A 12,726-nucleotide genomic window follows, 5' to 3' on the forward strand; every position below is an offset into this window, starting at 1 on the left:
GTTGGCAAGTTTCAGTAACCACGCGTTTAAATGAAAAGTTGTACTGAGGGCATCCTTCATGAACTTCTGGATTTTGTAAAGCAATCTGATTTCATGTCTACAAAAGTCAAACGCTTCCACTAATATTTCAAACATGGGATAACACAGAGCCACGGGATTTTGTATTCCAGGTGAAACAACTCCCAAGCGAGGCAAAAAGAGACCCACAGACGGTCAGAGGTTCACAAAGGCCTCACTTGTGGCTCAGGGGACCATCTGACAATGAATGAACTGGAAGACAACTATGATAGCCTGACCAACATCACAGGCCACAGGTTCAATGCCTCCACCCACGTATCTTTATTTCTCGCTTAAATTAATACTTTCCCACCTTTCCTACTAAAATGTTCCAGGAAGGAGAGGAAATAGTCATTGGTGCTGAAACTGCTTCTTTTAATTGTCAAATAAAGTCTTATTTGCACACCAAATGGTCATGCACATACATCCTTAAGGCACTGAAACTGACCAGGGGCTGTGTTTGGGTGATGCCTGTCTTAGGTCCGGTCTTCAAACATCCTCACATTCCCCATATGGAAGAGTTTCACATTGTACAGTGTTTATCTCTAACCTCCTCCCCATAGGCCCTTTAACCTACACACATTTCTTCTTACTTAAAAAATACCAGGGGAAAACAAAAACAGATGTGGCATCCACAGAGGCAGGTTATGACTCTTTCTGCCCTGGGGAAAAACCACTGGTCCCCTTATGGAGGGAGGGAGGGCAGAACAGCTCCACACAAGGTCAGAAGTGACTTCAGAACAAGCACAGGTCACTACTGGGAGAGGAATTAAGATCTCCAAATACAAAGGGCCCTGACTTGGGCCGCTGGGTGGGTGTCTCAGATCCTATAAAGCCCCCAAGTCATTTATAGCATCCCAGCCAATAAATGAGACACCAAGGCAGGGAAAATAGGCTTCCCTTTCCCATGAGTAATCCACAGCTAGGGCCATTTCCCGACAAGAACTCCAGCCTGTATTACAGAAAAGATTAATACAAAAATTAAACGTTGAGTCACCAGGAACACCAATTTTCTTTCCAAATGCAGTTAAAACCTCACCACATATGGGCATGCATACTATTAATGGATATTAGGAATGGGCTGCAGTTGATTGAAATACACTTTTTTTTTTTTTTGAGACAGGGTCTCACTCTGTTGCCCAGGCTGGAGTGAAATGGCATGATCACAGCTCACTGCAGCCTCAACCCTCTGGGCTCAAGTAATCCTCCCACCTCAGCCTCCTGAATACCAGGACCACAGGCATGCACCACCATGCCCAGCCTTTTTTTTTTTTTTTTTTGGTAGAGAGGTAGAGATAAGGTCTCCCTCTATTGCCCAGGCTGTTTTCTAACTCCCAGGCTCAAGCCAACCTCCTGTCTCGGCCTCCCAAAGTGCTGGGATTACAGGTGTGAGCCACTGTGCCCAGCCAGAAATACACTATTAAAGATAAGGAATTTCTGTCATAACCCTAACCTGCCACCTCAAAAAAGCTCAGAGCTGATGACTCATTCACCTCAAAGGGCCACCATCACAAAGACAGGCTCAGAGCTACTACCTCCAAATGAATCAGCTGAGCTACAGGCTGATTAAGTGACTGAGTAAATCCAATGTTTACTGTTTTAGAGCAGACATCACCATGCAAGACAAAGTCAATAAATTTCAATGTACCCATATACCACCATCATTCTCAACTTGGATGATTTTGCCCCTCGTTTGGTCATGTCTGGACACACAGTTGGTTGTCACAACTGTGAGGGGACAGGGGTGCTATAGGAATCTGTAGCGTGCTGCCAAACCTCCTGCAAGGCACAGGACGGCCTTCCATGACAAAGAATAATCCAGCCCCAATACATCAATAATGAGAAGCCTGATAGCCACTGAAACTGTAAATCCAGGGCTAGGACCAGGGCGAGTTAGTGCAGCTGAACTGCGCTAGCACCAGGCTGGATCTTGCCTTCATTTAAAATTTCAGTATTTCGTTCTTCATAAATTTTTTGCACTTGAGTTTTTAAAATACTGCACTGCGCCAGGTGCGGTGGCTCACGCCTGTAATCCCAGCACTTTGGGGAAAGACGAGTGGATCACCTGAGATCAGGAGTTTGAGACCAGCTGGCCAACAGAGTGAAACCCTGTCTCTACTAAAAACACAAAAATCAGCCAGGCATGGTGGCAGGCGCCTGTAATCCCAGCTACTCGGGAGGCTGAGGCAGGATAATTACTTGAACCTGGGAGGCGGAGGTTGCAGTGAGCTGAGATCGCGCCACTGTACTCTAGCCTGGTTAACAGAGCAAGACTCTGTCTCCAAAAAAAAAACAAAAAAGTTCACCAAAACGTGATTTGCTTTATTTTTTTTTTTTGGCACCCGGTTGAATTTGCTATGTGAGTTCCTCACTTGTCTTACTCTCTAGTCTGGACTGTGTTATGAAACCATTAAAAACCTTGACAAGAGTGAAAAGAAGGAAATTAAACAGTGTTATTCTGGCAGTGGTTCTTAACCAGGAATAACCAATAAAGATTTTTCAAAATATACACGCCAGGCGCAGTGGCTCACGCCTGTAATCCCAGCACCTTGGGAGGCTGAGGCGGGCGGATCACCTGAGGTCAGGAGTTCGAGATGAGCCTGGCCAACATGGTGAAACCCCGTCTCTACTAAAAATACAAAAATTACCCGGCCGGGCGCGGTGGCTCAAGCCTGTAATCCCAGCACTTTGGGAGGCCGAGATGGGCGGATCACGAGGTCAGGAGATCGAGACCATGCTGGCTAACACAGTGAAACCCCATCTCTACTAAAAAATACAAAAAAATAGCCGGGCGAGGTGGCGGGCGCCTGTAGTCCCAGCTACTCGGGAGGCTGAGGCAGGAGAATGGCGCAAACCCGGGAGGCGGAGCTTGCAGTGAGCTGAGATCCAGCCACTGCACTCCAGCCTGGGTGACAGAGCCAGACTCCGTCTCAAAAAAAAAAAAAAAAAAATACAAAAATTAGCTGGCGTGGTGGCAGACATCTGTAATCCCAGCTACTCAGGAAGCTGAGGCAGGAGAATTTCTTGAACCCACGAGGCAGAGGTTGCAGTGAGCCAAGATCACACCACTGCACTCCAGCCTGGGCAACAAGATCGAAAACTCTGTCTCAAAAAAAAAGATTATTAAAAATATGCATACTTAAGATCCAGACCCAAAGAATGCAGTAGAGCCCAGGCATATATTTATATTTATATTTTTTAAACTTTACAGGCAATTCTGGTGGTCAACTCCAGTTAAAAAAGAAAGGAAATATGATGTGTTCTCATTGAAAAGAAAACACACACAGGGAGAACCAAAGAACACATCTATCCAGACACACAAAGGCAGAGCATTTGGCGTTTTGTCCACCCAGGTGTTAATACTGGTTACTGCTGAATGATGTGAATACAGGTGAATTCAATGTTTTGTCTTTGTGCTTGGCTGTATGATTTTTTTCTGCAAAAAAACTTTCATACTTTTTTTATGAAAAGTTTTTTGAACGAGTAAAAAATGAAATAGGCTCCATGTCCCAGAGAAAACCACACTGACAAAAAAAAAAAAAAAATTCTTCCTCAAGAGAACACAAACTCGGTGGCTCACGCCTGTAATCCCAGCACTTTGGGAGGCCATGGCAGGCAGATCACAAGGTCAGGAGATCGAGAACATCCTGGCTAACATGGTGAAACCTCGTCTCTACTAAAAATACAAAAAATTAGCTGGGCGAGGTGGCGGGTGCCTGTAGTCCCAGCTGCTCGGGAGGCTGAGGCAGGAGAATGGTGTGAACCCGGGAGGCGGAGCTTGCAGTGAGCTGAGATCGCGCCACTGCACTCCAGCCTGGGCGACAGAGTGAGACTCCATCTCAAAAAAAATAAATAAATTAAAAATAAAAATAAAAACTACAGAATCATATGCTTAAAAGAGCAAATTTTATGGTTTTTAAATTGTATCTCCATTTTCATTAAAAGTACTAGTAAATGATCAGGCATGGTGGTTCAAGCCTGTAATCCCAGCACTTTGGAAGGCAGAGGCAGGCAGATCATCTGAGATCAGGAGTTCGAGGCCAGCCTGGCCAATATAGTGAAACCCCGTGTCTACCAAAAATCCAAAAAAAAAAAAATTAGCCGGGTGTGTTGGCACATGCCTGTAATCCCAGCTACTTGGGAGGCTGAGTTTGCAGTGAGCCAAGACAGCAACACTATACTCCAGCCTGGGGCGACAGAGTGAGACTCCGTCTGAAAAAAAAAAGTACCAGTAAATGAATAATCCAGGGGAAAAATTATCACAAGTCCTTAGCTGGTTATGGTTTTCTCTCCTAATGTGTTGGCCATTTTCTTACTGTTTACTTGGCCTTGTATTAATAATCTGAAGCTTTCCTGCAGGAATATTTTAAAACCACTTGCTCTCTTTATGAGGCCAGTTTAGTTCAATCACATCCTTAGAACAAGTCACCTGGACACTCATAAACTGTGGCCTACATTTCAACACTGGAAAAATAAACAACTGTAGAATTCCAGCCCCTTCCGCAGGACACCTCAAGGACCAGACCTGACAAGTACCTGTGTGATATATGGAGTGAGGGCCCCTGGGTCAACCTCAATACTATTAGTAAGATTTTAATTCTGCATTAATTTTAGAGATGAAATTGAAATGTGAAGAGGCGCTTCCTGTACCCCGGTGGGTCATCTTGCAAGCTCTGCCTTGGAGTCCACAGGTTTAGATACCCATGCTCTGAACAGAGGTGAACCTCAGTTTCAAAGCAGCTGTTCTCCAACACTACCGTCCTCTAGAAACACCTGGTTCACCTGTTAAAACTGCAGGTCTGGGCACAACTTGTGCTCCTGACTCTGGCGCAAATGATCTGGCCCAGGGGTTCCAAAGGCCATACTTTAAGAAACACTGGGTCGGGCATGGTGACTCACGTCTGTAATCCCAGCACTTTGGGAAACCAAGGCAGATGGATCACTGAGGTCAGGAGTTTGAGACCAGCCAGGCCAGCATGGTGAAACCCCGTCTCTACTAAAAATACAAAAATTAGCCGGGTGTGGTGGCAGGTGCCTGTAATCCCAGCTACTAGGAAGGCTGAGGCAGAGAACTGCTTGAACCCAGGAGGTAGAGATTTCAGTGAGCCGATATCGCACCACTGCACCTCAGCCTGAGCGACAGAGTGAGACTGTACTTCAAAAAAGAAAAAAAAGAAGAAAGAAAAGGAAGAAAGAACCACTGGTATAAGAACTCCTTACGAAGCTCTAAAGGTGGGAGGAGTGACTGCAATGGGTGCGGGGTGGTGGGCATATCCTAAGGTTAGATAGTTGGGATGGTTCCACAGCTGTAAATTTACTAAAAGTCACCACACTGTGTATTCAACATGGCTGAACTTTCAGGTATGTAAATCATCCCTCAATAAAACTGGTTTTAAAAAAGCATGCAAAAGCTTCCATATGTCCCATCACACACGTGTTCCTCTGCTTATGACAGGACTTTTAGACATCATGAGAGAAGGATGCACACAGCCTCACTTGGGTAGCTCTGTACTGGAATTCTGAGCTCACCCCAGCCTCGCAAAGACCTAACCCCACAACACACAGCTATCTGAGACTCAAGGCCGGGATGGGCAAACTGATTTACGAGCTTCCCCTAAGGAAAGAGTATGAGGCGGGGTTCACGGTAAGAAGTGTGGTTTTCTGAGTTTCAACACTTTACAGAGTGTTATCTGTGCCAAGCCAAAAATGAACCATAAAAGCTAAAATACACAAATATCCTGAGATGGGACGGCTTCCACAAACACCAGGAGCTCTTAAAAATACCAGCAACGTGGCATGGGTGTAACTCCCACCGGATGTACACACCGCCACCTATGAAGCTGTCTAATATAATCATCAAGAGTCAGCAGAGCTGAGAGGGGCTGGGAGCAATACAGACATCTAGCTGGGTGCTGACATGCATGTGAGTTAGGTAGTGACAATCCAATCAATGAGCCCCCCAAGAAGGAGCCTGGTGGGCATTTGGGGTTGGTGGTTCCGAGGGAAGGGTCTAACTTAAGACACAGAAACGAGGCAGCTCACCCTACCTGGAAGGCTGAACTGCGGGAAAGGGGAGGGGATGAAGGCTAAGGCTGGATCCCACTGGAAGTCTCAGGCCCCGCCACGGAGCTGATGGTACCAAGAGGCTCCCACGCTCCTGAGAGGAGAGCAAGAAGGAAAGCCGGGCAGCTACTGTGCAGGGGGTCATGGCAGACAGGCGAGGGAGGGGGTCACCTTGCTGAGTGAGTGAGAAGGGATGAAGACAAAACGCCAAAGGTGGCTGGGCACAGTGGCTCATGCCTGTAATCCCAACACTTTGGGAACCTTTGGGAGGTGAGAGGATCACCTGAGCCCAGGAGTTCAAGTCCAGCCTGGGCAATACAGTGAGAAACCTCGTCTCTATAAAAAAGAAACCAAATTAGCCAGGAGTGGTGGTGCATACCCAGTGCACACTTGCAGTCCCAGCTACCTGGGAGGCTAAGGTGGGAGGATCGCTTGAGCCCAGAAGTTTGAGGCTGCAGTGAGCTGTGACTGCACCACTGCACTCCAGCCTAGGTGACAAGGTGAGACCCTGTTACAAAAGAAGGAAGGGAGGGGAAGGGGAGGGGAGAGGAGGGGATGTGGGAGGGGAGGGAGGGGATGTGGGAGGGGAGGGAGGGGAAGGGAAGAAAGGGAGAAGGAAAAAAAACGAAAGGCCGAAGGGGTGATCTAGTGATCGGGTGGGAGCAGGTACTGGAGAAGGGGCAGTGGCTGTCAGCTGGGGTGACGGGGGTACTGGGAAGGAGGGCGTGGCATGCACTGAGACAAGGAGCCCTGGGAGAGAACAGGTTTAAGGGATGAGGGAAGAAAGTCAGGAGGAGTCCCAGGTATAGCGTCCTTAGGAGCCACGTGCAGCGATGTCAAACATTCAGCTATGTTATAATCCAAAGCTCCAGGTCAGGCCTAGAGATGGAGATAGACACAGAGCCATCAGCATCCAGGGAGCGATGGAAGCAGGGTGAGGGGCCATCCGGGGAGCAACATAGCAGGGTCCAGCACTGAGCCCCAGAGACACCAACCCCGAATCACCACGCAGAGGAAGACGGTCAGAGAGACAGAAAGGAAACGGGGGCTGTGCGGCTCATCCTCCCTGTCCAGGGAAGCTCCTCGTCATTTCTTAACAGTGCTAAAGTACATCTTTGAAAAAGGTCCATGGATCCATTTGGAGACCAGCCATGACGCCTCCCCATGGAGCCTGGAACAGCAACAAGGTCTTTGTTGCTGGTTGTAGATGATGGCACGAACTGTGTCAAGTCAGCTCTTCTAACTTAACATCTACTCCTACTGTCACACTGTCCCCTGCTCTGCCGTTTTCAGGAGACAGCCTGGCAATCCAGCCCACTGACAAATGTTCCAGAAAATTAAATGTCAATTATGACCATATCAAGAAGTATTCAGGGATTCTGCCTTTAACCTGTATACAGGGATAATTCATTCATATTTCTTACTGGTCTTCTGACTATGGAAAAGGTCTCTATTTCGATGAATTTAAGCAAAATATGACCTCCTTATTCCCTTGTTATCTCCAAACAAGTGCTGCAACATGGAGCTGGTCTAATGTGGTCTGGCTCAGCACTGGATGTGCCTCAGAATTAGCAAGGAGTGTGTCTGTCTTGCTTTTAAAACCCAAAGCCACGCCCTGCCCTAAGTCTTAATGAATAAGAATCTCCAGTGTATCAAGCCCAAATAAATTATCTTGTTTTTGTTCTGTTTTGTTTTGAACCACCACCAGCAATTCTGACACACCGCCAAGATGGGGACCCACCGGTCTAACATTTTAGGAATAGGAGGATATGTGCCAGTAGTATTTTCTCTGAAAAATGACTGGTTCTGGAAAACTTGGTAGGAAAAATAAAGGCAGGAACAGATAAGCTGCAAGTCATCTCTGATAAACTAATTTCTTCAACATGATTGTTGAGTTGAATGTAGATGAGAAACCAAAGGTAATCAATAACGTCATGATTATTTCACAAGCAGACCATTTGTTACTGGTGTTCTGGCTCATAGCCAGGGAAAGGGAAAACATCAACATGGTCGTAAACTTGAAGTATAATCAGCCAGCAGGTTCCTTCTGGTTCTATCTGTTGGGCATACAATTTTCTCCCAGGTTTTTCCTAATGTCCATTAGCACTTCAGTGGAGCAGATTAGCCCAGAAGATGAGGAAGGACCCCAAATGCAATTTTATTCAAAGTGTAAAGGAAGTGTGGGTGTCATGGGTATAGAAGGGAGGTATTGGCGAGTGACTGCTGATGGGTAGAGGGTTTCTTTTTGGGGTGAACATAAAATCGATTGCAGTGACAGTTGCTCAACTCTGAATATGCTTTAAAGAAAAACAATGAATTGTACTCTTGAAATGGGTGAATTGTACACTATTGTGAATTATATCTCAATAGAGCTGTTAAAAAAATGTCAAGGAATTGCTTTGGGTGTTGAAACGGAAGGCTTTACCTGGGTGTAAATGCTGAAGATGTGGCTTTGCACTTCGTCCATTGAGTCGAGGCCGTAGGCTACTGTTCCGAGATGGAGCCGTTTGAAAACCATCTCGTTCTGGGTAAGAGTGCCTAAAACACGAGACAAATGAGTGGCCGGCCTGTCTCTCCGGATGTTTGTTATTATTAATAGTAATGACAGCTGCCGTCTTTGGAGAGTTTCCTGTATGTCACACACTGCGGTCAGCACTGTCCCTGCTGGGGTAGACACCTGTAGCATTTTGCCTGCGTAGAATCCCATTCCCCTTTTGAAAACAGCTTCCTAGGTTTCCCAGGGGAAATTAACCACACCATGCCCATTCCCTAAGGTGGTCCAAGAGGACTGTCCATCAGGGGCCTGGCCCACTCCGTTGGCCAAGAGGGTGACAAATGACACACTGGAGCAATCAGATTCTATCTTGAAGGATTCTGACCCTTGAGTAGAAAGATACATCCCTAATAGCAGAGCCCTACAGAGACCACCTGGAGGGTCCTAATGCTGACTTGTCCCGAACTTTCCTGGTTGCTCTCCTTCCAGAAACCTCACTTTTCTCTGATTTGGTGAGCTGCCCAGGATCTTCGCATTAGCTTCCCTTCTACCCCATGGACATTAAGTGGTAGAGATGAGGCTTAAACCAGATCTTCCCACTCCCAATCCTTGCGCTTTACCACTATGATAGCCTAATGTCTTGACAGGCATTACGCTGTGTAGCAGTATCAGGGGGTGGTCAGAGATCAGGCCTGACTGCCTGAGTTAAAGCTTACTTCGGCTACTATGCGCCGGTGACAAGTCACTCACCCTCTCTGGGCCACATTTCCTCATCTGCAGAAGGGGGACAGAAACACTACCTAACTCACAAGTTCAGGTGAGGACTGAAGGAGTGACCACACTGAAACTCCCCAGAACTGTCCTCTGCACATAATTCGCCCTCAGTAAGGGTTTGCTGCTGTTATCATCATCTTTATCACCAAAGAATCTTCATCAAAAGATGAGGAGAATAAAATAGCAGCAACACGCATCTCTCCTAAGTCCAGAGAGAGCCCAAGAGTCTCAGCCAAAGCCCTCAGGCACCTTCTCTCACCGCGAATCCTGTGCAGGTCTCAGAAAGCGGCTCACCTGTCTTGTCGGTGAGTAAGTACGAAATCCTGCCCAGCTGCTCGGGAATCGTGCTGGAGCGAACCACAGTCCCGGGGATTTTCGAGTCCCTTCGAATCACCCAGCTGTACACGATCTTGCCCATGTCCAGGTTCACGCGCAAACTAGTCACAAAACCAGGACAAACAGGTTAACAGGACAGATGTAAGGCTCCTTGTATCTTTATAAAAACATGGACTCTAAACACATTAGTGCCATCGCATCCGGACTCACTCCCTGCAGACACATACTGCCGGAGCTGAACGCAGACTCAGCGAGAGCCAGAACCACCGTCAAGTCACACACAGAACAAATCCATTATTGTTCCGAAGCTCAGGTTATGGACTGAAGTCACTTAAAATACAGAAAGGGTAGTGGTTTCCGTCTTCACCTTTTAGAAAAATTACTGATCCCTTAAGCTAATGTGTTTTTGATGCTATATTCATTTTTTAAATTATGGTAAAATATACACAACAGAAAATTTACCATTCTACAGTACTGAGCTGAATTCACATTGTTATCAGCCATCAGCATCATCCACCTCCACAACTCCAATCTTCCCAAACTGAAATTCCACACCCAGTCAACAATAACGTCCCATTCCCCACCAACCCTAGCCCCAGCAGCCCCTGGCAACCAGCACTCTACTTACGTTTCTATGAATTTGACTACTTTTTTTTTTTTTTTTTTTTGAGATGAAGTCTCACTCTGTTGTTCAGGCTGGAGTGCCGTGGTGCTATTTCAGCTCACCACAACCTTTGCCTCCCAGGTTCAAGCGATTCTCGTGCCTCAGCCTTCAGAGTAGATGGGATTACAGGCATGTGCCACCATGCCTGGCTAATTTTTTGTATTTTTAGTAGAGATGTGGTTACACCATGTTGCCCAGGCTGTTCTCAAACTCCTGGGCTCAAGCGATCCACCTGTCTTGGCCTCCCAAGGTGCTGGGATTACAGACATGAGCCACCACACCTGGCCGGAACTTAACTAACTTAGATACTGCATGTAAGTTGAATCATACACTTTTTCTGGCTTTTTGGGGGGTTTATTTGTCTGGCTTACTTTGCTTAGCATAACATTCTCAAGGTTCACCCACACTGCAAGGTGCATTAGAATTTCCTCCCTTTTGAAGGCTGAAAACTATTCCATTGTATGTATTATATTCATTTTGAAATTTAATTTTATTGCACCAAGTAAACAGAAGTCTTCAAATTAATTGATCATCCTATAAACTAATCAAATTGCTTGCCATTTTACTGGCTAGCCTTGGGCCATATGAAGAGTCGATTCACCAATTTTTACTCACGTTACAGACAGAACTTTGAAGGCTACTGTGTCACTTAGATCACACCATGAATACTTGTTTGGCTCGCAGTCAAGTCACTAACATGGATGTATTTATCCTCTGAATCCACCATCCAGAGCACACTGACTTGGGCACAATCCCCCTCTCTTCGTCACACTGTTTTACACAAAACCACAATCTCTGTCCCCAGAAAAAGACAAATTCTCACCAAGATGATCTAAATATGCAAAACAGCAAGACAAAATATAAGATAATATATCAAGTGTAAAAGAGAGTATAAGCACTGAAAGTTTCAGGGAAAAAGATACGTAGTTTAATATTTACTGATTATTATGGGGGGAAAGTACAAATAGAACAATATGGGGAAAAGCAGATTGCTAACCCACATCACAGAGAAGCTCTAAAAAATGATGCGCCACCCATACAAGTGATGAGAAATGTTATTCAAAACACACTCTGCTCCAATTTTTTTGTAAAAGCAGATTTTGGTAGACCAAAATCCACTTTTTCTAAAATCAAAAGCACTCTAGAAAAAAGTATATCCCAAAGTATTAACAATGATTATCACTTGGTAGTGAGAGCAGAGGTGATTTATGTTTTATTCTTTTGCTAATACAGGTCTTCATTTTTTTCTACTATGAAAATCTATTATTTATATCACTTTAAAAAACCAGGTCAGGCACAGTAGTTCATGCTTGTAACCCCAGCACTTTGGGAAGCTGAGGCGGGTGGATTACTTGAGGTCAGGAGTTCTAGACCAGCCTGGCCCACATGGTGAAACACCATCTCTACTAAAAATATAAAAAATAGCCAGGCATGGTGGCAGGAGCCTGTAATTCCAGCTACTCGGGAGGCTAAGGGAGGAGAATCGCTTGAACCCAGGAGGTGGAGGCTGCAGTGAGCTGAGATCGCACCACTGCACTCCGGCCTGGGCGACAGAGCAAGACTTCATCTCAAAAATAAAATAAATAAATAACCATTTATTCAACCTCCAAATCAGGTAGGCAAATGATTGGCATGTGCCACCAAGCTTTCATTGCACATCTACAGCAGACACTGCTGTCAATCACACCACCATTTCCCTTTGAGCCCATATTCAGGCTCAGAATCCTTCTTAACACAGCAGTCCCAACAGCCACTATCAACCTTGCAGAGGTGGCTGATGACAGGAGTTCTAAATGGCATCCCTAGAATAGACTGCTCAAGGCAAGGAAAGATCCCTGATTCAAGAAAGGATGGCTTATGGAGGAATGTGATCTTCCGGTGCTAAGCCTCAGTGTGGTCCACACTCCTGACTCTGATTGCTTTTGTTTCTCACTCTACAAAGAGATCTGCTCCTTTTAAAAGCCGAGGGGCGTGGTGGCTCACACCTATAATCCCAGCACTTTGGGAGGCTGAGTCAGGCAGATCACCTGAGGTCAGGAGTTCAAGACCAGCTGGCCAACATGGTGAAAACCCATCTCTACTAAAAATACGAAAATTAGCCAGGTGTGGTGGTGCATGCCTGTAATCCCAGCTACTTGGGATGCTGAGACAGGAGAATCACTTGAACCCAGGAGGTGGAGGTTGCGGTGAGCCGAGATAGTGCCACTGCCCTCCAGCCTGGGCGATAAGAGCAAAACTTCATCTCAAATAATAATAATAATAATAACAAAAGCCACAGAATTATCACCTTTGAAAGAGTAAAGAGAAGAAGACGTCACGGCAGCCAAGCTCAAGCTTG

At 46.0% G+C, this 12,726-nt stretch overlaps 1 protein-coding gene across 1 annotated transcript in view; it reads right to left on the reverse strand.

Annotated features, from left to right (window-relative positions):
- Nucleotides 1-12,726, reverse strand: part of ATP9A (ATPase phospholipid transporting 9A (putative)) — a 138,812-nt gene that overhangs the window by 63,791 nt on the left and 62,295 nt on the right. The window contains exons 12-13 of the mRNA XM_003904604.5: nt 9,683-9,825; nt 8,546-8,658 (exon numbers count right to left, since the gene is read on the reverse strand). Of these exons, the coding sequence (XP_003904653.2) occupies nt 8,546-8,658; nt 9,683-9,825 (256 nt within the window). The remainder of the gene's footprint in view (nt 1-8,545; nt 8,659-9,682; nt 9,826-12,726) is intronic.

Source organism: Papio anubis, chromosome 16, assembly GCF_008728515.1.
Source record: "Papio anubis isolate 15944 chromosome 16, Panubis1.0, whole genome shotgun sequence".
In the NCBI taxonomy this organism is placed as follows: Eukaryota; Metazoa; Chordata; class Mammalia; order Primates; family Cercopithecidae; genus Papio; species Papio anubis.